Below are 26,628 nucleotides of genomic sequence, written 5' to 3'. Positions count from 1 at the left end.
TTTTACAAAATTTCACAATTTCTTCTTATGAAATCAAGTTTATAATATTTTTATTTCTGAATACAAATAAAGATTTTTTTACAAAACTAGATTTTATTTCTTTATTTCAATTTATAAATTTACAACATAAATGTAAAACTAAAAAAAAAATAAAAAGAAATATAAAATTTAAACTACAAAAGTCTTTTGTTTTTTTTTAATCATATATTTTTTATGAAAACCATGATACAACTATTACTTATGTTTTATTATGCATGAAAACAATAAATAAATTTATAAATACACATCACTAAAATGAAACTATTTACAAACAAAACACTGAACTAAATAACACAATAAAATACAATCTTTTAAGTACCTTAAAGCTAAACTTATTTAAATAATACAAAAATATATTGTAAACGGATAAATTAAATTAAGCAAATTGTTATTTAACTGCTTTTCTAAAATAAATCAACATAATTAATTTAATTAATAAATGACAAAATTACCTGTAAACAAACAAAATATTTTATTATAAATACAAACTAAATTTTTCTTAAAAATAATTATGAAAAATTATAGTATATAAACTAATAATTTTTGCTATAATTTTTATTTAAAACAAAATTGTTTTGTTAAAGTTTTGTAATCTAAAATTAAAAAAAAAAAAAACAAAGGAATAAGTTTAAATATAACATACAGTTTAACATTGACAGAAGTAAAAAAACAATGATATATTTTTTATAAGTAGTATAATTAAATTAAATTATAATAGAAATTAATAATGAAAATATAAATTATAATAAATAGAGAAAATTGTTATCATTTAAAAAATTACAAGAATAGAAAATGTTTTTAATGTTGAATACAATGAAACATTAAATACATTTATATTTGAAATTAATTTCGAAATCTGGGAGATAACTTTATACGCAGATTAAAGCTGACTTATAGCTGACGAAAATTCTTGCCTTCAAATAGCTCTGCGAATTTGGGAATTGATTTCCATTGGGAAGACACCAAATTACGTATATAAGCAAAAGTATAGATGCTTTGAGACTTAATTGAAAGGTTCATCACTCGGCTGGTCGCGAGAATAGTTATCCTGAAAGAGATGAAAAGGGATTTTAGGGCGAATTTGGAATTTAAACATTGTATATGTTTTTTGGTAAAATTTAACGAATTAAATAGTGGCTGAAAATTTATTTATCAAAATATTACAATATATTCTAGGGATTGCGACCTCATTATATCGTACATTTTTTTTAATTTTCTGGATTTCTTTTGTACATATTGTAACATTTGTATTATTTTTTATGAACGTATACTTAATATTAGAACACCAATAAATGTTAAATATCCTGTATACTGGAGCGTATACTTATTATTTATTAATTACAAAGTAAGTATACGTTTGCATATCTCATATTTGAAAACATATTATTGTGAATGTTTTGAAAATGTAGGCATTACTAAAAATTTGTTTTATTTTCTGACAACTTTTAATAAAAGAAAAATAAAATATCAAAAAAGAACCAAATATAAATTTAAAAATAATTTTAATTAAATAAATTGCAAATTTTAAATTTGCTACTCATGATTTTTTTTACCTATAAAAACTAATGAGTAAGAGAAATCTGTAAAAAATCTAATGGGAAATTGTTGCAAGAGTTCAGTTACACCCATTGTGCGTAGAAAGGTCAATTTGTTTGTTTTTACTGCTTTTTTCATTAATATCTTAAAAATGTTTTTGTTTAAATTATCTTTCAGGCCCAACGACACTTTGAGGATGGCATACGTGAAGTTGATTTTGTTATAGGTTTTCATCATTTCGATATACAATTTGATCATGTAAAGAAACGCCACATATTCGAAAGAAATTTATCTAAAGAAGGTTTGCAAGTGGAATTGGACTTTACACAATGTATACATTTTATAAAAATTCATGCTCCTCAAGAAGTATTGTATAGTTATGCGGAAATACTTAAAATAAAAATGCCCATGAAAAAGGTAAAAAAATAAAAATTACCTTTTCTAAATTTTATAAGTATTAAACAAGTAATTCTTATAGCTTCCCGGTCAAGAATTTCTCTATGACAATCCTTATGAAACATGCATAAGTTTAGAGCAGATTTATGTACAAAAGGATGACAAAGTACCCACATGTTCTGAAAGGATCTGTAAACCATTATTCAGATGTATTAAATTAAGTCCCACAAAATTTCCTCCCAAACAAAAGCGCATATATTCAGAATTTCAAATTAATCATAAAAGTTTGTAAGATATAACTCAACCTTCATTCAGTAATGAAATATTTTCGATTCTTAATTCTATTAATATAGATACGATAGCCAACAATCGAGTTTTTTTGATGCTGGAACCAGAAACAGTATTGTTTACTTTATATTAGAACGGTTACATTTTAGCGATGACGAGAATACACAGGATAATGTAGGCATTGAAAAGTTGCTAGCAGAAGGAGTCTATACCTGTGCCTACACTCTACACGATGTAAGTACTAGTTGTCCCTAGTTTATGCATTCACCCAATTGTTTCTTAACAATTTAAGAAACAATTTCGTATCCTAAGTTGTTGTGTGTATAATTAACCACAAAATTTCATATTGATGGTACTAACAAGAAAAATTATTCTTATTTAATAAAGGAAACAGATCGAAATTTATTACTAAATGAATGGGCTACTGTGAATCGTTTGTTGCAGTAAGTTTCTAAAGTAACTTTCAAGTAAGTTGGATTAAGTAATATTTCTTATTAAAGCAACCAGCCCTTAGACCACATTAAGGAGTATTTTGGTGCTAAAATAGCCATATATTTTGCTTGGTTGGGTTTCTATACTAATATGTTAATACCTCTGAGCCTTATAGGTTTATTGTATTTATTATTTGGTTTTTTAACTAGATCATGGGATACCGTGAGGTGATTATTTCTCAAAAAGTAATATAGTTAATAATTATTTAATGATAACTTTAGTAAAGAGATTTGTGATCACACGAGAACAATAATCATGTGTCCTTCCTGTGATCGCCTTTGTGATTATTGGGAACTTAAGGAAATTTGCATAGCAGCTAAAGTTAACTATTTAATTGATAATTATGGCACAGTGGGATATGCTTTTATAACTTCTATATGGGGTATGTTAAATTAAAATATATATTTTTTAATATTTTAATTCGTAGTTATAAAAATTTTGCTAGCTGTTTTATTTCTAGAGTTATGGAAACGTTATGTAGCCAAATTAGTTCATAAATGGGGTCTTACCGGTTATACTCAAGAACTGGAGCATGCGCGTCCGCAATTTTTGTCTAAATTGAAAAAGAATAAAAAGTTGGCATCACAAATGAATCATTTCTTTGAGCCTGATGTACCTTTCTGGTTTACGAAGTGTCTACCAAGTATCACTAATTACAGTATATTACTGTTGTTTGTAAGTTGGCAATATATAACATTATTAAACTAAGTACGTAGTAAGACAGAGGGAAAGACATTCAAACAAACGGAAATTAAGTCAGAAAATTTATAAAATTTAGTTTTTATCGTGCTGTAAACTAAGTAGATAAACAGGTGAACGAAATGAAAATGTCAGCCCTCAATCTTTTAATGTAAATCACAAAAACAAATCCCATATATTCTATATTCACAAAAACAAATGCCTCTTCTTTGATCCCATATTTTCCATAAACAGGCCTCATTAATGTAGAAAGAAACTTCGATCCGATTGTCTCTCTTGAGTCAACGACAGCGACTAGAGAGTAACTGGTAGATCGAAGAACGAATCTATCAAACAAGCCGATGACTTTGTTCTTTCTCGCAGAGAACACACTGCGGTAAATTTGGTTTCCTTGAACATAAGGGTAACTGACCACCAGACAATGTGGTTCTATGTCAAATTATTTCGATGAAAGTCTGAAGAGTCATGACACCACCAGTTCATAGTCCCGGCAGACTAGAGATACTGGTAACACCTCTTTACCCCGGTAATGCAATACACCAAGATGAGGGTTTTTCATCAAGGAAACATGCCCCGGGGGGAACAGTACGAAATTCTTAAATAATTTATATTTAAATTTACCAAATATACCATTACCACGATTATTTTTTCTTCTTTCTCTTTCCTGCTGTATATAAGCCAAAACTTTACATAAAAAAGACAGACGGACAAACAGAAATACACACATAATAGTAAATGGAGGAACAAGACCAAAACGTTTTAGAATCTTATCCAAAATTTACATACAGTCTACCTCCATTATTTCGTTGTGTTATAAATGAATACAGACTGACATGTATACAAGAGCACAGACAACAGTTAGTCCTCCACATCTTCATGCTAAACTCTTATCGAACCCGGGCACCTTTAACGAAAAGAAAAGATGGAAGGAAATGACTACATAGTTCGACCTATACAGGCTACGACAAGCATTTATTTTTTTAAAAACGAATTGATGAAATCATTACCAATTTTTCTAATAATGGGAAAAAGGGCCAATTTTTCTAATTGAGATCCCACAAGTGCCGGTGGATTAGAAACGAAACACTGACTAGACTTTGTTAATTTTTCTAAATTAACTATAAAGAGAAATGTGTAATGTTCCGATAAAAATTTATAAATATATATTTAGTTTTTATGAAAAACCGATTTTTTAAACAAAATTTTATATAATCCGATACCTTTAATTTTAATTACATAACGACTATTCTATTTAGATTTGCATCTCTCTAATGGTAACCATTTCCATGATAGTTTATCGCATGGCCCAACGTGCAGCCCAAAACATAGTTGGCACTGATACTCCGGTAGTCTATACTGTTTTCTACTTTCCCATGGCCTCAACTGTTATAGAACTCAGTATGATCACAGCCTTAGCCAATATATACAATAGCCTGGCCATTGTATTAACCAACTGGGAATATTGTCGCACACAAAAGGAATACGATGAAAGTGTTACCACGAAAAATTTTATATTTCATTTTATCAATTATTATTCTTCGCTCTTCTATATAGCCTTTATTAAAGGCAAATTAGTGGGTTATCCTGGAAAATATAATAGATTTTTTGGTTGGCGTCGCGAGGAATGTCATCATGGAGGTTGTTTGTTGGAATTAAGTATACAGCTGACAATTATAATGTTGGGTAAACAAGTATTTTTTGGTATGCTTGAAATGTTAATGCCGCCTTTGAAAATTTGTTTAAGTTTAATCAGCTCTAGAAGAGGTGAGTCATTGCAGGGAAACAATCAATGGTGCAAGGATTATTATTTATTAGCATGGTCTAATAATATGATGTATTTGGAATATTTGGAAATGGGTAAGGGATTTGTAATGCAAGGAGAAACAGTATATACCATTTTAAAAAAAATTATTTATGTTTAAGTGATCCAGTATGGTTTTGTTACCTTATTTGGTCTGGCCTTTCCTTTGGCTCCCCTATTTGCCCTAATCAACAATCTGTTTGAAACCCGTTTGGATGCTTATAAAATGCTTAATTACTTACGTAGGCCAGTGGCTCAAAGAGCTTGTGATATTGGTGTTTGGTTGGGATTTCTTAATATGATTACCAAACTTGCGGTGGCTTCTTGTGCTGTCCTAATTGCCTTTTCCACAAATTTTATAACTAAACTTGTATACATTTCCATCATTAGTAAAGATGGCACTTTAAAGGGTTATACTGATTTTGTTTTATCACATTTCAATACTAAAGACTTTGAATTACAACCTTTATTCACTAATGCATCGGAGTATTTAAATGTGGAAGTGTGTAGATATTGGGATTTTCGTAATCCTCCTTCGTCGGAGAGACCATTTGAAAGGCCAATGATATATTGGCAAATTTTGGCGGCTAAATTGGTGTTTATTGTTTTGTATCAGGTTAGTGAAAATTAGTAAATAATTTATTTTGCTATCTCTTAAAATTGTTTTTTTTATTTTAGAATTTTATAGGTTTAATTCAAAATATCATATCCTGGTCTATACCGGATGTCTCACGAGATTTACAAAAACGTATAGATCGTGAAAACTATTTGTTACGTGAATTTATTATTGAATATGAAAAGTTATTGGCTTTAGAGCAAAATTATGAACTTGAATGATTTTTATTAGAAAGATTTCAAATTAAGATTTTGTGATATTCATTAGATACTAATCTTGATTAAAACAAGAAAAAGCTAACCTGCAATAATTGAATAATCATTTAGAAATAAGCCAAATTGGACGGCTAGTGTAGCAATTTGAATTTATTCAAATACGTGTATGTACATATAAAATTGTATTTTTTCCTGGACACCTCCATACAAATATATATATTTTTTAACTTAGAACACGTTAACTAAAACTACACTCAGTTATGCATGTAAGCAAAAGTCAATAGTAAAATCTCTATATCATTTTTCAAATTAAAAAAACTGCATGTTCAACAAAGGAAAAATATGATAAAAATGTCTGAATGCAAATTGAAAATTCTTTATTACTAAAAATATAAGTAATTTGTTTGCAGTATTATTTCCTTTTGGATATCAAATTTAATTATAAGTATTTAGTATTGTATATTGTATTTATATTTATTTTTATATTTAATATCACTTAACAAGATCATTGTCAATGTTTTGCTTATTTGTTTGCTCTAATAAAGCAGTGTATAGTTTGTCTTGTTTTTTTTTTCATCTTCTCATCTGAATCACTTAATAATTGTTTGTTTTGTTTATCTGGCGTCACATTGCACAGTGGGTAAGTTGAAGTTGTAAAATAAATAATTTTTAATAAAAAATATGTTTAAATTTTGATAAGTTTGTTTTTAAGTTGCTAAGTAAGATAGTGTGATAAACAAATATATTTTATAATCTGAATTTAACTAGAAGCCTTGAAACAATTTGATTATAAAAATTTCTGTTGTTTAGCTACAATTTAGTAAAAACAAATTAAAGTTTATAATTATGTTAAACAAAAACAATAAACAAAAAAGTTTATTTTTTAATAAAAAATTTAAATTTTGTTTAGAGTTTTCTAACGTTCTATTAAACGTTTCTAAAGTTCTACATAGCATCGAAAATACATTAAAAATTTTATGTTTTTTTAATCATGTTCAATTGTTTGTAGACCGATTTGACTGCTTTTAAATAGGAAATTTTTAATGTCGTTAATCACTTTGCTATATAAATATTAATTAAGAATATATGTAATAAATAAATTGTATAACATTTTCAGTGACACTAACCGCAGTGTGTATAGGTAGAAATGATATGCAGTTGTCTGTATCAAGTATTTCCACTAAATATAGGTTAGATAGACAAAGAAATGAAAAGGACCCTTGATCTTCCTCAAATTTTCTAATGACTGCCTAATCATACATACGTTACATACATTAGCACAAACCCAATATATACTCCTTTCTAAAATGGTGTAGGGTATAATTTACGCCATCTATATGGGCAGAGTAATTCTAAAATTAAAATTTGTAAATCATTATTAACTACATTGTTTAATTTTGTATCTATCAAGACTATAGATACTCTTAAAGTTTTGAGCAAAACTCCATTCCGTCATATGAAATCCAAAAAGATTATGATGAACCGTATCAAAATGCATTTTTGTACTCCTACAGTAAAAGTCAGAAATTCTAAAAGATTACCCAGTAAAATATTTTGAAATTCTGGTAATTGTATTGTAGTTAATGTAGTTATTTCATACGTTACTAGGTAATGAATTGTCGTTATCAATAATAATTATTATTTTTTTTGTATTAGATTTGGGTAAAAAAAACACGTATACACAAACATTTGTAAAAAAAATCTCAAGTTCAAAGGTTTTTCATAGTAATTTAAAAGGAATATTAATGTTTAAAAAAAATCAGTTTTGTCATATTGTTTCATACTTAATAGTAAATGAAAAGGTGTTATAATTATGAACCGATCCATACAGAAAAAAATTAAATTCAAAATGTACAAACATTTAAAAAGTACTTAAGGCTCAAACACACACTATACAAACATTGCTCGTACAAATACCGATTTTTTACGTTTTTGTGGACTTTCAAAGATACATATGTAAAGTTTTCTTCTAAATATATATTTTTTTAAAAAAATTAGTTATTTATGAATATATAAACAATACAAACAAAATTTTTGTCAAAATTCGATATGTTGGTGTAAAATTTTAATTTTTTTTATTTTTGTACAAGCAAACCGTAAGCATTTGTACAAACACGAAACACCCTAATACACTACACAACAGGCTTGCACAAACGTAGAAAACATGTTTGTAAAGCCGCTTGTGTAGTCTATTTGGCCCTTTATATACTTCCAACAATTTTATTTCAGATTCTAGAAACTACAATTTTGTACTGTGAAAACTGAAACACTTATACATTAAATGTTATAAACCAAATGGGAATTATATCAATAGATTTTAGTACATTCCAAAACTTGTTTTATGTTGTATTCCCATATGCTGACAATAGCATTTATTGAATGCACATTTATTATTGCACAAACGTAAAATACTTATATGTTTTTTTTTTTTTCAAGCCGTTTGTGTGTAGTCTATTTGGTCCCTTTTATATACTTCCAACAATTTTATTTCACATTCTAGATACTACTATTTTGTACAGTGAAAACTGAAACACTTATACATTAAATAATATAAACAAAATGGGAATTATATCAATAGATTTTTTTGTACGTTCCAAAACTTGTTTTATGTTGTATTCCATATGTTGACAAAAACATTTATTGATTGCACATTTAATATTGCGCATACGTAAGAAACCACTATTTTGTACTGTGAAAACTAAAACACTTATACATTAAATGTTATAAACCAAATAGGAATTATATCAATAGATTTTAGTATGTTCCAAAACTTATTTTATGTTGTATTCAGGGATGGCAAAATTGGTACGATGGTACTTTTTTTGATACTATTTGATGTGCAAAAGTACCGTGTTACTCCCAAGTCTTATTTGATACTTTCAGGGCTACAATCTCAATATCCGATTATCGTTTAACCGGTAGTAAATCTGTCTGTTAAAAGTATTTTTTTGTATGGGAACTTTAAATCGTTTTGAGATAACAAGAGAATTAGAATATGGGGATAAAAGTTTCTTTAAAATTTAAAATACTTTTTAATTTTTTTTGGCACTTATTCTCGAAAATGCATCAAATAAAAGTTGTAGGAAACAGCTACTAAAGTACTCTATAACTTTAGTAGCTGTTTCTCTTCAATATTATCAGACAAAATGTTAAAATAGTTGAAACCCTGAGACTATGTTAGACGCTTCTATAAGATTATTCGCTGAGTTCGAATGTTACTTCATATTTTCTCCATCACATCTGGAATCTGAGATATTATGTCCTGAGTTTTGAGAAATCGGAATTTTTGTCCCTTTTCGAGACTTATAACTTTATAACATCATATCGATACCAGCCCACTCGGGAGTACTCGCTAACGAAAGAGCGATTGTAATAGCTTTAAAGGGAAGGGAGCTCAAGGCAGTTAAACTGATGAACGCAAAACCAATCGACGCAACAAAAGCTGAACTAAAAATATGGGTGAGAGAATCCCATAAGAACCACGAAAAATCCTATGGGGGACCCTGATGAGAGCAAAATGAAAAATCTCCTCAAAATGGGCAAATCTGAAGTTAGTATTATAGTACGTATTCTGAGTGGACATACTCTGCACATTTAAGCAAAATTGGACGTTCGGATTCAGACGTATGTAGAGCATGTGGAGAGGATAGTGAAACTCTGGAGCACTTTCTTTGCCACTGCCAGGCATTCGCTGAAGTTAGATCCAAGTATCTTGGAAGTGGTGTTATTCCGGAAATAACATTCCTGACTTACACTGATTGGAAGATTCTTAGGTATTATGTTCAAGAAACTGAGTTTCTGAAAACTGAAAAGTAATTCGTTCAGTTCCTTATTTTTTTATGATAAAGAGCGCACAACAGGCCCGATTGTGGCCTAGGTGCATTTCTTCGGATTTGATGCAGTACCTATCCTCATATTAACCTAACCTAAGTACTTTGAGATCCAAAAAAGTACTCTCTGAAATATTTTTTGATACTGAAACAAAATCTCTTTTCCATCCCTGGTTGTATTCCAAATGCTGACAAAAACATTTATTGATTGTACATTTATTATTGCACAAACGTAAAATACAGGTATGTTTGTCAAGCATCTTGAGTAGTCTATTTGACCCTTTTATATACTTTCAACAATTTTATTTCACATTCTAGAAACTACTATTTTGTACTGTGAAAACTGAAACACTTATACATTAAATGTTATAAACCAAATAGGAATTATATCAATTGATTTTAGTACGTTCCAAAACTTGTTTTATGTTGTATTCCATATGTTGACAAAAACATTTATTGATTCAGAACAAATATTTACTGAAAGTTAAATTTCAATAAAGTATTTGTTAGAAAATATTTTTTTTGTTTGAAAATTAAACAAATTCGTAATAAACCCAAAAAAAAATATTTATAAATCAAAATTAAATTCAAACAAAAGATTATTAAAGAAAAAATTGTGCATATTTGCTTCTGTGTACATAAAATTAAAAAAAAAGAATTTTCTATCCTTTAAAACTTAATTATGTAGAATTTTTTAAAGCGACTAATGCACGTTTAAGGGTATCCCCTTATATGACATCTTGGATCCAATATGAACTGATTTATATGAACTTGTCAAATCTCTCTATGTTTATATAAAACTTATTTACTCGGATTTTACTAGTATACCTTATATGGGGTTGGAGTTAATTGGATGAAATTTCACATACATAACATTTTATACTCTTGGTATTTATCTTGATTATTAGCTTTCTATTTAAGGATTCATTTGAAAATTTAAAAGAACCTTACACTCATAATCGTGCTTAGTTTTTTACTGTTTGAAGGTTAAAAGAACCTTTCACCGAATTATAGAATCATAAAAAGAAAACGTTAAATCTATGAATTCTTAATAATATCAAAAAATTTAATTTTAAACAATTTTTAAATAATTCATAGTTGTAACACGTGAATAAAATATGTGGTCTATATTATGACGCTATTTTTTATTGTTTTTAAATTTAGTCACTTGTTTTTAATTGACTATCAAGATCGTGAACATTGATGCCGGCCACGTGAATGATAACGCTACACGGCAAAATATTATTTAGAAATAAATGTGATATTAATTGTTAATAATTTTGGAAATTTTATACTAATATTGGACATTATATAAGAAAACGTAAATTAATATTGCCACATATTGTATAAGGAAAAATATAGTAATACATTAGTATACTTTGTTAATATTTGCATATTTCTAAGTTATTTCTATTAAAGCTCAATAAATTCATCACGTGCTAAGAGATTTTCTCAAAGTTCTTCTCTCATATGTAAATATATAGACATATGTATATGAGCAACAACAAATCGTGCAACATTATACAATTGACGTCAGAGAAGTGGGGAATATATAAAATTATTATAGCAAGAAAAATAATGTTCGGCGACTTTAACCATATGTTTAAGTTGTACCTAACCATACTCAACTGTTTAAGGGTAAACGAATGATTAATAAAAACGATTTGACTAAACAACAACAAGTTGGACGTTAGAGTGAAAACCTTTTTAGAGGTCGAATGAGTTATACCCTACTGAACTACGCCTGCGCCATAGATAAGAGTTTTGGAAATTTTTTTATAAAAAAGTTTTTTGGATGTGGGTGTGTGGAGCTTTGATTAAGAAATGGTAAAGATTTATACAATTTAGGTAATACTTTGATTTATGTTGACTAAATATTAAAAATAAATAGTTTTTATGAAAAGTACTAAGTTAATATTTAAATATTAATAAGATAAATATAAGTAATAAAAGAAATTATATAATATTTTGAAATATTAAGTTCAAAAATTATGAATTTGAAGATCTATAAGAATTACAACTACAACATTTTTAAAAAGATTTTATTTTCACAGTATATTTAATTAACGATAATAAATATTTTTGTCTTACCTATTACCAAACTTAATATACTAACCACCTAATAGTAGCACACCCTACAAAACTCTACATTTAAATCTCAAATTTTGTCTACACAAACATTTAGTTTAAATTAATTCATTCGACGTGCCGGTTGTACTCTGGCGAAAAGTTATAAAAAAATACACAATTGCAAACAAATAGTTGTTGCATATTATTAGTTAAGAAATAATTTTAAAATTTAAATTAAGGAGAAAAAAATTAAATTTCTTAAAATGTCTATTAAAGCAACCAAACCCAAACATATATTGGAATTAACTGCCCAGGAAAAACAAAAGTTTTTAGATTCATTCGATACCATCTTATCAGATTGTGATGGTGAGTGTTTGAAAATAAATTAAACTAAAAAATCAAAAATAGTTTCAACAAATGAATTAATAATAATAAAATAAACAATAAATGGAAAAATTTTGTTAAATACAAAAAAAAAAAAAACATCACGTACCAATTATTTGAATAAACTATTTTTAGAATTTTCTGTAAAAGACATTAAATACACTATTGCTAAACGAAATAACAAACAAACGTCTGCTAGTTAATTAAAACCACAAAACCAAAAAAGTGCCTAGTCATCAAAAATATTAATTTATTCATTTAACCAAATACCAAATAATAGAATTTTATTATATTTACCAAAAAAAAAAACAAGAAACAAATATTATATATATCATCATCAATCAATAATGTGAGAATACTTATAACGTTCAGTGAAATGTACTAATTATTAACAGAACAATTCTAATACAAATTACACACAATAAATTGAAATTTATATTCTTACACTTTATTAAGTCACCCACTTGTGTACAGTGGATTTCACAAGTATGTTTGTGGCTGACACTCAATCTACCGTAATATTTACCCAAAAGACCTTTAAAGGTCAAAATCAACTTTTTAGCCGGCTGTAGGAAAATTTATTGATTTTTATTTTTGTTGTTGTTACTTCCTCCTTTTCCAACAGACATTTGTTGGGTATGAGATTTGAGGAAGTAAGATTTATTTATAAGAGATGTTGTCAACACAGATTACACTGTTCAGCAAAAAAAAAAAAAATATTTTTTTGCACGTTTGAATTTAACTGCATGGTTACAATAACACTATACCAATACATAAAATCTAAACTCGAGTCGCGATGCTGGTCCATTTTTATTTTTTTTATTTATGTTAGGTATCGTATTATTTATAAAAATTTTATATTTTATAAGAATTTTATATGTGGGGTTCCATTCACTCCAATGAAAGTCTGTTTTTTTCACCAAAATATTCAGATGGATATTACAGTTCTTCTTCCTTAAATAATCTGACAAAATTTGAGGATTCTATCTGTTATATTTTCTTAGATCTACTGATTTAAAATATTCTTAATATGGTAGGTGCCACTATAATCATTCCGCTTATTTTGTTCAAAAATATACTTATGGATATCAAAATTGTCCATACAAAATTTAAAGACTCTATCTTTTGCAGTTTCTGAAATATGCGACTTTTAACACTTATTTTGAATGTGAGCTGTGAAAATTTTAGAAAAATCAGTTCAGTCGTTTAGCTGTCTACAAAGTCCGAATAAAACGTACAAACAAACATTTATTTATATATATAGATATAAACAAAGGTTAATGTAAAAATTTCAAAAAACTTGCAGGCCAGTGTTATTTATACAATTTACACACATCTGTATTTAAGTGTAATAATATACACAATTACACCATTTTAACACAATAGATAATTTAAAAAATAATTAATTTCAGTTTATGAGTTGCTTACCTTTTAACATAAAACGTTTTAAACTGTTTACAAAAATTACTTCAATACTACATACAGTAGAAATTTTTTAAAGTATATGCGTATCATCTGGCGTAAGACCAAGAATATTATTATATTACGCCAACCTTAAAGTATACCAATCTGCTCAGAATCACTTTCTGAGTCGATTAAGCTATGTCCGCCTGCCTGTCAGTCCGTCTGTCTATATGTATGTCCATGTAAAGCTTGGCACATACTTTTTGTTTAACTCAAGAACGAAAGTTATTGAAAATGGTTAAAATGGGTGCCTAGCCCCTATATAATCGTGCCCCCTTAATAGGGCTTTTTAGCTTATAAATATGTTAAATGTTCTAGTATGTCAGCATCACTTATTATATGAAATCGTCGAATTTTGCCCATTTTCAATACCAAGTTTTTCTGATAAATAGAGAATAATTTGTGAAAATTTCATCTTCCTATCTCTTTTTTATGGACTCTATCGTGCCAACAACAGACAGATGGACAGACGGACGGACACATCTAGATTGTCTTACAATTTTACGAGGTTTTACGATGTGTCACACACGGAATGACAAAATCAATATCTGTTTTAACCCACTAGTAATATGCTACAAATTCTAAAAATTATAAAGCATTTTGAAGCTATTTTGCAACATTTTATAATTATACATATATAAAGAAAAAAAATACATAACTGGAATGAATTTTATAATAAATTGTATGAATCGAACATAAACATCAGTAAACATAGCTAAATATCGTTTGTTCATAAAATTAATATACGCGCAGATTTCATTGATTTTATTCTAAAAATCTTAAACAGACACAAAATTTTCCTAAGAAAATTTCTAAAATTTTTTTAACAAATAGAAAATAAAAAAGAAAATAGATTATGTTTAAAAAAAAATTAAAATTAAAAAATTCATACAATTTAGGAACTTATTCTTAAATATTATTAACTTTTATCAATGAAAGCAGTTTATAATATTTATGCTGAAACTTTTTGCTATGTAGTCCAATATACATAAATATTTTTAAAAATATTTTCATTTTCAGGAGTTGTTTGGTTGCTACTTGAGGGTATACCGAATGCAGGACAAGCCATAAATTTACTTAAAAATGAAGGAAAAAATTATAAATTTATATCTAATAATAGTATGCGCACCGATGAACAGTATTTACAGAAATTTAAAGAAACTGGAGTACAAAATGTGACCAAGGTAAGAAAATAAAACAAAATATGTATCACAATGATAAATAAATCAATTTTAAAATTTATTATATTAGGAAGATTTAGTCTATCCCGTTAAAGCCATTGTTAAGCACATAAATCAAAACTTTCCACAACAGCCATGTTTGGTTTTAGGTTCTAAAGCTTTTAATGCTACGCTCAGGGAAAATGGTGTCAATGTTAAAACGGTGGTATGTAAAATTAAAAATTATTAATTACTTTCAAATTTTATGTAATATTTGAAATTTTCTAGGTCACTCCACCCAACATTGAGCTAGAGGATCTCCCAGCTCTTATCAAACCCACCGATAAAGTGGCCGCTGTCATTTTCGACATTCATGTCAATATGACCTTTGTCGAATTGGCTTTGGCTCAACAATATCTAATGCATAAAGACTGTCAACTTATCGTGGGAGCTTTCGATGGCAGTATCCCCATATCGAAGAATTTCTCCACATTAGGACCTGCCGGTGTAATTAAAATTCTAGCTGAAACTTGTCACAAAGAAATTCAATTATTTGGTAAACCTGGTCATTTTTTGGGTCAATATCTATTACAACATTTTCATATTAATCAACCTAAACGCGTTTTATTTGTCGGTGATAATTTGGATATGGATATTAAATTTGGTCTTAATTTGGGTTTTCAAACTCTGTTTGTGCTGAGTGGTGCTCATTCCATGGAGGATATGTTGGCGAAACCTTTAGAGTCACAGCCAGATTTCTATGCTGATAGTATGGGAGATTTTTTGCAATTTTTTAATGATTTAAAGTAAATATATATTTATTGTAGGAATGTTTTTTTATGTGTGTGTAAATAATTTAGTGAAAATTAAATAAATGTATGTTTGTATGTTATTGTCAATGTCAAGGCGTCGTAGCAAAAGTAATTTTAATTGTTTTATGGACGGTAGATTTAAAAGAAATGTAGGAAATTGCATTTTATGTATGTATGTGTGTAATTTGTAATTTATCTTATATTTTAGGCATAAACATTATTTATAACCCGTCGATGAAGTAGAGAACAAATTGAATATTTAAAATTATACATATTTAGTTAGTTTAAATGAAGGACGTATGATACACTATTGAACCTAAAATGCACTCTAAAATAAAACGGTCTAATGCGAATTTCAGACTGTCAGACTATAACACTGCCAACTAGCCCATCGTATGCACACATGTTAAATTTAGTTATGACGAATTTGACTCCACACAAATATTTTAAAAAATGTACTGACACTTTATATGATATTTTAGCACATAAAACTGATTCATTCTATTTTTAATACCCTACACCACTTAGTCGAATGGGTATTATTTTTTTCCTTTTTATTACGTTATAATTGCTTAAAGAAATTATTTATAATTCCATCCGAAATTTTTAAAGCACTTTGTGCATTCTTGTAAAATCTGTTGTAGCAGTTGAGATGTCTTTCATTAAAGTTGACGGACGCACAGACATAGTTAATTAGAATTAGTAAGTTATTTAGAACATCCTAAGGTACTTAGAAGTGGCTATATTATTATTTTATTACAAACAATATTTACAAGGCATAATATCCCACGCACCATACTACTATAGGGTACAATATACCGATAACCCTCGGTTTTCAAGTTCTACGAAAAGACCTCCCATAAAAACGATGATATGTCAGAATTAGAACTGAACTAGAACTGAACTAGAACTGAACTAGAACTGAACTAGAACTGAACTAGAACTGAACTAGAACTGAACTAGATATGAACTAGAACTGAACTAGAACTGAACTAGAACTGAACTAGAACTGAACTAGAACTGAACTAGAACTGAACTAGAACTGAACTAGAACTGAACTAGAACTGAACTAGAACTGAACTAGAACTGAACTAGAACTGAACTAGAACTGAACAAGAACTGAACTAGAACTGAACTAGAACTGAACTAGAACTGAACTAGAACTGAACTAGAACTGAACTAGAACTGAACTAGAACTGAACTAGAACTGAACTAGAACTGAACTAGAACTGAACTAGAACTGAACTAGAACTGAACTAGAACTGAACTAGAACTGAACTAGAACTGAACTATAACTGAACTAGAACTGAACTAGAACTGAACTAGAACTGAACTAGAACTGAACTAGAACTGAACTAGAACTGAACTAGAACTGAACTAGAACTGAACTAGAAATGAACTAGAACTGAACTAGAACTGAACTAGAACTGAACCAGAACTGAACTAGAACTGTCTAGTAATGGGTTAATTATAGGCTCACCAGTCTCGAGCTGAGTGATTGAACAATTAGCACGTGCTAAATTTGTCTAAACAATTTGTTGCAAGCTAATATATAAAAAGTAACAAGATAATTGAAATTGTGATAACGATCAATTTTGTACCAATTAATTAAAATGCTTGTGGCTTCTTAATGTCATCAAGAAAATCTAAATAAATTTAGATGCTTCTTTCTATGTCTCTGTTATTGAAACTGCATGTAAACGAATATCAATTGTTTTAAGAGTAAGTATACTTAAGAATACAAAAACGCAATTTTTTACATACGTGTATACATAGATATTAGGGTGTTACATTTGTACTGTATTTCAAAATAATGTAAACATTTAATATTTATAAAATGTATGATATCATATAACAACATTTTTATATCAGCCAGAGGAATAAAATCTAGTGATAAATGTATGACAGGTATTGTAAAATGGTCTTAATTTGAGTGCTTATGTTGGTGTTTCCCTGATCCATCCTAATAGACGTGGTTGTAGATATTTTCCATATATTTTTATGTGAAACCTGGTAGACAACAACTACACAACACTCGCAGTAATTGATACACACATTGATGTAAATTACATACAATCTTAAAACTCAATAAAAATGTTTAGTTGCATTTTAGACACCAATCCATAGAGAACTAAGCTCATAAAAGCCTCTAAGCCTTTAAATCAAAACAATTTTTTATTTGTTTTATTAAATAATTCAACTGTTAATAATTTACGTAAAACAACAACATAACTACAAAGAGAAAATATGTCTTATCAATTAAAATCAACAGATTTTTTAAATAATTTAACACTAGAAGAAAAACAAAATTTTCTTGATTCATTTGATTTGGTATTTTGTGATTGTGATGGTGCGAGTATGTGTCAATTCAAAATTATTCTATTTTAATTTGATTTGTAAAATTACAGGTGTTATTTGGCAAAATTTTTATGATGAAATACCTGGTTCATCGGATGCTGTTAAATATTTACGTAATATTGGCAAACATGTAGCTTTTGTTACAAATAATAGTATTATTTCAACCAAAGATCAATTGAGTAAATTTGCCAGCTGCGGTTTGGAAATCGAAGAGGTAGGTTGGAAGTTATTGGAAGATATATACTTATGAATGTTTGTATTGCATTACTAATTAAAATGTTGTAAAACGAAAGTGTATTTATAAAAAGCGGCATTATAAGTATGGGTTTACAAGAAACAATTAGGTGATAAAATTATAACAAAAAAAGTGATGCAATTTTGTATTGTAAGAACGCTTTTAATTATCTAGAATTTTTTTATATACATTTTTTGTTTGAAATTTATTTAATTTTATAATAAATCACAAATTGACACGTTTGTACAGAACAAACCCAACATTCCAATATCTTTATTCACATTATTTTTTAAACTTAAAAAACCCATATCGTTTGAAACTTATTTTGTTTGTATTGTGCGAGTCTACCAACTTATAAAGTTCGATCATAAATCAAAGCAATTAATTTTTTTGTTGAAACGAAAAAATATAAAAATTTACTTAGCACTTTTTCATTCTTAACTTATTACTATCAAATTGATGAAAAGTTGGACTTTACACTTTTATGCTCAATCTAAGATTGCATCTTTACAATAACACAATATATTGTTAGAATTTAATATTACGACAAATTTGCTTATTTTTTTACAGAATGACTTAATACATCCCGCCAAAACTATTTGTGATTATTTGAAAATGGAAAATTTTGAAGGCTTAATATTGTGTTTTGCCTCTAGAGTATTCAAAGAACACTTGCATGAAAATGGATTTCAGATTGTGGAAGAGGTTTGTTTATGTGTTTATAAACGATTTTCTAATAAGATCAAGGAGTAGCATATAATGGATTATATTGACTTTGAAGGCATCGTGTGTCTTTTAGAATGTTGTTCCTTTTTTAGAAAATCTTTTATAATGTTTTGTTGTGAAATTATTTGAATGGTCGTTTTTTTCCATCACTAGGATGAACGTTTTATTAAAAATGGCTCACTTTCTGATTTGTATCATGCTATCTATACTCAAGAAGAAGTAAATGCTGTTATTATCGATGTTGATTTTAATTTAACAGCCTGGAAGCTAATGAGAGCTCAAGTTCATTTAAAAAATCCACAATGTTTATTTATAGCCGGTGCTGCCGATCCGCAAATACCATTTGGAGGCAATGAACTAATAGGACCAGGTGCTTATATAAAAATCGTCGAAGAAGCTAATCAATGTAAAGCAAAAATATTTGGCAAACCTGGAGTAGAACTGGGAGAACTATTGTTTAAAATATTCAATATTGAAAATCCCGAAAGAGTGCTAATGTTGGGCGATAGTTTGAAGAGTGATATACAATTTGGTAAAATGTGTGGTTTTCAAACTTTATTAGTGCTAACGGGGGGAACAAAACCAGACGATTTGGATAGTTTACTAACTGAAGAAAATAAACCCGATTATATAGTAGAAAAGCTAGCCGATTTAAATGATTTTATTTAGTTTTATGTTTAATTGTAGAAAAAAACAATTATTATATATTATTATTAAAAATTATTAAATATTAAAGATAAATAAATATGTATAAATAAACTTAAACATTACTTTTATTTACATCCTTTATAAATTCCACAAAATCAGCAACACTTTGGGCATAATAATTTGGTATTATATTCTCATCTTTTTGAGACATTAACTCCTCATACGAAGTGCCACCACTGAGCACTAGCAGGGACTGAAAACCACATGATGTGGCAAAACGTATGTCCTGTTCCAGCATATCACCAATCATGAGAACTCGATCTGATGTAGGTATATGGGAACGTTGCATTAACACCTCAGCCAATGCTTTGCCAGGCTTACCAAATGTTAACATTTCTTTACGGCTCGTTTCTTCCAATATCTTGACAAAAGGCCCTGGACCCATAACAGATAAGTCTTTGGTAACAGGCAAAAGAAAATCAGTGGCTCCTCCAATTAATAGGCAATCAGGTTGACGTAAATACAAATTTGCCTTCATTAACTTAAGAAAAGATAAATTAAAATCAAAATCTATAACCACAGCTTTAACAGGTTGACTATCCACGACATAACCCATGGCTTCAGTAAACGATTCCTTAACAATAACATTAGGCTGTAATGAAAAATACAGATATTATTTTTTACTAATACTACTTAAATTTTTATTAAGTACTTACCCCTTCCAATAATTCGTAACCGGCACGTTTTAATACATTTTTAAATTCCTCTGATGCTATGATATAAATTAGTCCCTTAAACTTAATGTTATTTAAATACTCAACTATACTTTTGGCAGGATGCATGATATTTTCCTAATAATAAAGTAAAAGCCAAAGTATATTTAATGTAATTATATTAAACAATAGATTTATTTGCAACACTTACTGCTTTAATATCAATATTATTTTTTATCAATTTTTGTATACACTGCTCTTCGGGTCTTACACTGTTATTGGTAATAAAGGTTAACTGTTTGCCAGCTTGTCGTAGAGCATTAAATCCCTCGGCTGAACCTTCAATGATATGTGACATATTCCAAACAACACCTTAAATATAGTTTAGAATGATATTGATGTGAAATTTTTTAATAAATTATGATAGATTTCGCTTACCATCAATATCGGAGAATACATGATCAAATGAATCCAAAAATTTACGTTTTTCTTCACTAGAAAGTGTCAAAATATTTCGAGGAGTCATAGTCTTGAATTAGAAATAAAGACGATTTTATATATTTGAATACGATCACGGTGTGCCTACATTAAAACACAAGTAGGGAAGTATAGTCGGGCATGGCCGACCATAGAATACCCTACATCATGAGTATATTTTTAAAATTTATATATTTCATAAAGAAACTTTTATATTGAATTTGAATTGAATTCCAAAGTATTTATGCAATTTAACAAAAACAAAATTTTCTAAATGAGGCTTTATAAAGAATATAGGACAAACATGGACCGACCCTCATTAAATTTGGAAAAAGCGTATAATTTTAAATAACAGTTTTTTTTTTTTGAGTTTCAATGCGATATAAATGGTTGCAAGTAAATTTTAGACGTTTAAGACATTTTTTTAAAGGGGGTTTGTATGGGGGTTAGGGTCAAATAAAGGCCGATTATTACGAGGGCGGTGTCATTTATACTATATAAAACTTATTTGTGCCAATTTTTAGAGAGATAATAGTATATTTATTACGTCAAATATACTATTATCTCTCTATGGCATAAAAAACCCAAATCTGGAGGTACGGTTGTATGGCGGCTAGGTGAAATAATGGACTGATTTCAACCAATTTCAATAGGCTTCGTCCTTGTGCCAAAAATTTCATCAAATTATCTTGAAAATTGCGGCCTGTACCTTGCGCACAAGGTTTACATGGACAGCCAGCCAGCCGGACAGACGTACGGACGGACGGACGGACATGTCTGAATCGACTCAAAAAATGATTCTGAATCGATCGGTATACTTATATATAAGTACACACCAATATTTTTGTGTGTTACAAACATCAGCACAAATGTGTAATACCCTCCCCACTATAGTGAAAATAGTTTCTACGTGACCTAGTATGGGTTTAGTAGAGTAGTTTACAACATCAAATTTATAATTTTTAATATACCTCAAAAAGGGGGTTTGTAATTGATCATGGTCATAAGATAAACCTCAAATAAAGTGCACACAAGAGTATACACATGTAAGTGAGTTATTAGAAACGGAATCCATTTTTCACCTTTTTGAAAATTAAGTATATTTTTGACCGATGTTTTATTAAGAGCAGTATTTTTTACTCACGATTTTTCTTTGTGTAAATTTTTCTCCAAAATCAATGGAATGGAAATTGGCATTGATGTGTTGTTTTTGTAAAACTACAAATCGTTCCAAAAATCACAAAAATAAAAATATTTCTAAATATATAGAAATTTATATTCTATTATTATTGATTAATTTAAAAGTAATACCTATTTCGGAGCCAAAAAATTTATTTAAAAATTGTGAAAAATTATGGACTTTTATATATAAAGCAAAGTATACGTGTGCATTACTGACCATGTGATACTCTATATCATGGTTATAAACTTTTACGCTGAAAGGGAGTTAGGGTGAAACAAGGGTTAGGCCCTTGTTATGCTGAATTTCATACTAATGATTATAAGTCGATTACGGATTCTTGATTTAATTTTTGGATAGATGTAGGTATGACATAAAAACTCAAAATCGGAAAGTCCAGTTGTAAGGAGGCAAGGTGAAATATTGGACAGAATTTAACCATTTTTAATAGGCTTCGTTTGTTTCAAATGTTATTAACATATTTTAACTGACTCTAAAAAGTGATTCTGAGTTGATCGCTATAATGGATCAATATTTTTGTGCTTTAGAAATATCAACACAAAAACATAATACGCTCTCTCCCACTATGGTGATTTAGGGTATAAATATCATTCCCAACATAAACTCAATGGAAAAAAGCAGTAATTAGTTTAATTTGAAAAACAATTCACCAAAGAAAAATATTACATTTTTTAATAGCGTTTGTCAAAAAAATAAGAAAAAAAAAATTGGAAAAAAATGGATTCAGTTCTTAATAGATAACTTATTGTATACATTTTGAAAGTAAAAATGGATGTAATAGTATAAGTAAGTTTGGGAACATTGTAAAAAATAGAAAATTTTTTATTAGTCGTATTTAGACACTTAAACTCGGCAACTTTTTTGAGATTTTAACTGTAGTTTAGAAACCCCCTTTTTTGTTTGAGCAAAATATGAATCAAAGTTCACAAAAAATCCACATTATATTAATAAGTATGAATGTTAAACTTTAGGTCAGCCATAGAATATTTTATTCTATTTGTCTCTTAAACACCTAAGATTGTCAAATAGATAATATGTACAGTCTGAATATATATACATATATATCTGCATTAGGGATATAACTTTTGACATTATTTAAAAATATGATAATTTCTTTAGAATAGTCAAAAAGAGCATAATTACGAAAATCATCAGTAACATTAAGACTTGCACAAATCTAAGTTGTGATAATTTTGGTAGAATTACTAGAACATTTAATTATAGACACAAAAGCCCTATTTGAGGTACGGTTTGAGGACTAGGTGTAATAGTGAACCCATTTTATATATTTTCAATAGGCTTCGTCCTTGGGTCAAAACAAAAGTTTGTGTAAAGTTTCATCAAATTATCATGAAAACTGCGATGGATTGACAGAAGAAGGGAAATATCCCACACAATTGCAATAAATGTTGAAGTTATTTATGTATAAAATAACTGAATCATCATCGCTCAACCCAAACCTTTTAAGCAAGAATAGTTAATTTTAGCAAGAATTGATTGTTTTTTCATACATCCACTAGGAATGGATTTTTGGAAACTTCAAACTTTAGAGGATGATATGGGTAAAATTGTGAAATTTTTGATTGCAAATGACTCAAAAAAGTTATATTCATTAATTATACAGAATTAGTCATTGGTGGTTCGCAAAGGTAGTTATATCCCTAATGTGCATATTTACATTTTCGTCAATGAACTCAAAAAGTGTATGTTTTTTGGGGGAAAGCAAATCCAAAATTTAGATATAAGTATTGATAAGATTATCTTAGTTATTTTTAAATAAAACAAACAATAATTTTTAGAAAAACTTGAACTCTTATCAGTGTTTTTATTTTTTCACTAAAAAAACGAGTATGATTATTCACGTTTAAATTGTAAAATTTGACAAGTCATGCACGTGAATATGAAACATTTATAAACTTTTTTTATACCCTACACACTTATAGTGGAGAAGGTAATATGCGTTTGTTATGATATTTGTAAAGTACAAAACGATTGGTTCTACACTCACTGTAAACTTTGCCCTCCCTCAACTCAGAATCACTTTCAGAGTATATTAAGACATGTACGTCCGTCAGGCTGGATGGTTAGCTGTCCATGTAAACCTTGATATATTGATCAAATAGATATATTGATAATATTTTGATTATATGTACTTTTTTGACACAAGGATGAAGTCTTTTGAAAATTATTGAAATCGGTACATTGCTAAATATTAAACGTCCAAAATTGAACTACAGCAATATAAAATTTTTTAAGAAATTTCAATTGCATTCACTTCTCTCGACGGACTGATACAAATACATTTTTATATAGTAGATCGTCTTATATTTTAGAAGAAAGGATATAATGATTTTAATATTTGAATACCGTTTTATTGAAGCTTTGTTTTTGAAATAAAAACTTTTAGCAGGAAATGAGCAATATGTTTTATTTTTCAAACGTCTTCAACTATTATTTAAGAAAAAAAACAAAGTACTTTTAAATCTTAACAAGATTAGATAAGAATTTAAATTAAATAAAAAAAAAATATACATACACAAAAGATTAAAGATAGATTCATACCATTAACCTTTGATTTTTCATCTATAACAAATTTTCACTTTTATTTAAAAAATTTTATTTTGTTACTTTATAATTTTTAAACTCACTTTATTAAATTGTAAATATGTTTTTAAAATTTTTAACATATAAATAATTTATTTTATTTTTACACTCTATTTTCACGTTAAGAACGTTTTTCTATAAAACATTTCAGTTCGAAAATTAAAGTGCAACTGAAATGAAAAAAAAAAACTGAGAGTTAAAGTATTTGTTTTGTGAAATAAATAAAAGAATTTTTTGCGTAATTTAATATTGAATATTTTGGTTTGTCATTCATAATCTTATCGCCTGCAGTTTACTAATGATATTTGTTGTTGTATGTTTTTGCTGGATTCTTGAACACCTATAACTCAATTTACAAGATTTTATTTGATTCTTCTTTTAATTTTTAAACATTTGTATTGCTATTTGAAGGTATAGAGGGGTATTAAGCAATATATAGTCATAAAGATAGGATTTTTAACATAACACGTTTTTAATACTTGTGATAAATTCATAATACATAATTTTGAAGTATAATATTATTCAATATTATAAAGATGAAATATATTTTTCAATTTACGATTTTCAATAAGAATTTCTTAAATTTTTAATTATATTTGTTTAAGAACACATTAAGAGTGTTAAAAGGCGTATAGGTGTCCTCACAACTCATTTTACACTCGTTTGCATTGTATAAAGTTTGATTGTATCTATATCTTATGCTGGGGGTCTTACCGTTTTAATTATAATAATAATTGAATACAACAACACGGTTCTACATAAATAAAGTTGAAAAATCTGATTTCGGTAATTATTAAAATTGACAATAGGTGAACTTTAGAATATTGTTAAAAGAATTCATAATTTGTAATTAATTTTTGTTAGGAATTCTGAAAACAAAATGTTTTTTTTTTTAACTTTTGATTATTATTTTGTTATCTAGTGTTTTATAGTAGTTATTATATTACCAATATCAAACTTGTGGTTTCAGTAGCAGATATTATAGAAATTTCCTTTTTTATTGTTTTTGTAATAAATAGACGCGTATAAAAATGTGAAGAAATTGTAACAATAATTTAAATTTAGTGTAAATAAGCATTTTTTGTATATGAATACACAAAACGTGTTATTATTGTTATAATATTATATTAATTTAAACGGTAACTAATTGTAATGATTTAAGTTTAATTACATTATAATGAATTTTTAATAAAAAATAACTTATCATGCAGTTTACTCTACTCTAGCTATAACGAAATATCTATTTTTAAAATGGATAGACAATCTTTTTCCACAAGATTGGATGCTAACATCGCATTTTTTACAAAAAAAAAAAAAACGATTTTTATGAAAACAATTTTATAAACTTTTAATAAGTAATTTTGAGCAAATGAATTTATATTTGGGTTTAAATTAGCCCCACCGTTATTAGTGGCATTTATACACAAATTGCCATTTACTGCCTTATCGGCATTAACTTCTGTATATTTATGTATTATTTAGCTAAGTGTAGAACCATAAAAACTTTTTAATGTATAAAACGACCGTTGGGGCGACACATTTTAAAAATACACTTTACTTTTTTTTACGAATGAATATTGAAAATATGTAATAGTAAATTAGACGATTAAATTATTTTTAGAATATACCAACATAATATGTATTTATAAAATAAACCAAATATCTCTGTAAAAGTGAAAACATAAAAGTCTTGAAAAAAATTTAAATCATGATTTATAAATATAAAAAAAGGAATAAAACTTTTTTCAGTATTATATCCCATTATATCACTTTTTTCATACTGAAGGTTTTTGAGTGAAAACACTAAGTCCGTTTATCTCAAAAACTATAAGAGTTACATCAAAAACAAGCGAAATTTGTGAAC

The 26,628-nt window shown here is 27.9% G+C and overlaps 4 protein-coding genes across 9 annotated transcripts; 3 read left to right on the top strand and 1 right to left on the bottom strand.

Moving 5' to 3' along the window:
• Positions 1–649: 649 nt before the first annotated feature.
• LOC111682132 (phosphoglycolate phosphatase 1A, chloroplastic) lies at positions 650–24,853 on the bottom strand. Of its 4 annotated transcripts, XM_046946439.1 has the most exons (6): positions 24,809–24,853; positions 20,921–21,011; positions 20,694–20,854; positions 20,486–20,620; positions 19,893–20,421; positions 650–1,087 (listed from the first exon to the last, which is right to left on the bottom strand). In XM_046946439.1, exons 1-6 carry the CDS (start codon positions 24,845–24,847, stop codon positions 1,083–1,085), a joined length of 960 nt encoding a protein of 319 aa, XP_046802395.1. In that variant the 5' UTR covers positions 24,848–24,853; the 3' UTR covers positions 650–1,082. The 4 variants fall into 4 exon arrangements, with proteins under 4 accessions (XP_046802395.1, XP_023299808.2, XP_046802397.1 ...); XM_023444040.2 differs by lacking the exon at positions 650–1,087 and having other exon boundaries at positions 19,836–20,421; XM_046946441.1 differs by lacking the exons at positions 650–1,087; positions 24,809–24,853 and adding an exon at positions 24,723–24,770 and having other exon boundaries at positions 19,836–20,421.
• Positions 1,489–6,450, top strand: LOC111682131 (anoctamin-1-like). Of its 2 annotated transcripts, XR_006940243.1 has the most exons (12): positions 1,489–1,681; positions 1,753–1,992; positions 2,054–2,259; positions 2,325–2,493; positions 2,647–2,702; positions 2,760–2,918; positions 2,973–3,133; positions 3,197–3,426; positions 4,707–5,307; positions 5,374–5,867; positions 5,930–6,246; positions 6,315–6,441. XR_006940243.1 is itself a non-coding variant. In XM_046946438.1 (11 exons), exons 1-11 carry the CDS (start codon positions 1,634–1,636, stop codon positions 6,086–6,088), a joined length of 2,523 nt encoding a protein of 840 aa, XP_046802394.1. In that variant the 5' UTR covers positions 1,489–1,633; the 3' UTR covers positions 6,089–6,450. The 2 variants fall into 2 exon arrangements, 1 of the variants encoding a protein (XP_046802394.1); XM_046946438.1 differs by having other exon boundaries at positions 5,930–6,450.
• On the top strand, positions 12,108–15,895 carry LOC111682133 (glycerol-3-phosphate phosphatase). The gene is made up of 4 exons (XM_023444041.2): positions 12,108–12,348; positions 14,851–15,014; positions 15,082–15,216; positions 15,279–15,895. Exons 1-4 carry the CDS (start codon positions 12,246–12,248, stop codon positions 15,798–15,800), a joined length of 924 nt encoding a protein of 307 aa, XP_023299809.2. The 5' UTR covers positions 12,108–12,245; the 3' UTR covers positions 15,801–15,895.
• Positions 17,917–19,886, top strand: LOC111682130 (4-nitrophenylphosphatase). 2 transcript variants are annotated; one of them, XM_023444037.2, is made up of 4 exons: positions 17,917–18,152; positions 18,211–18,374; positions 18,966–19,100; positions 19,275–19,886. In XM_023444037.2, exons 1-4 carry the CDS (start codon positions 18,050–18,052, stop codon positions 19,788–19,790), a joined length of 918 nt encoding a protein of 305 aa, XP_023299805.2. In that variant the 5' UTR covers positions 17,917–18,049; the 3' UTR covers positions 19,791–19,886. The 2 variants fall into 2 exon arrangements, with proteins under 2 accessions (XP_023299805.2, XP_046802398.1); XM_046946442.1 differs by having other exon boundaries at positions 17,917–18,158.
• Positions 24,854–26,628: the final 1,775 nt, after the last annotated feature.

This window comes from Lucilia cuprina, chromosome 3 (genome assembly GCF_022045245.1).
Source record: "Lucilia cuprina isolate Lc7/37 chromosome 3, ASM2204524v1, whole genome shotgun sequence".
Taxonomy (NCBI): domain Eukaryota; kingdom Metazoa; phylum Arthropoda; class Insecta; order Diptera; family Calliphoridae; genus Lucilia; species Lucilia cuprina.
Note: the sequence above shows the minus strand (reverse complement) of the source record. Positions and strands in the feature narration are given on the sequence as shown.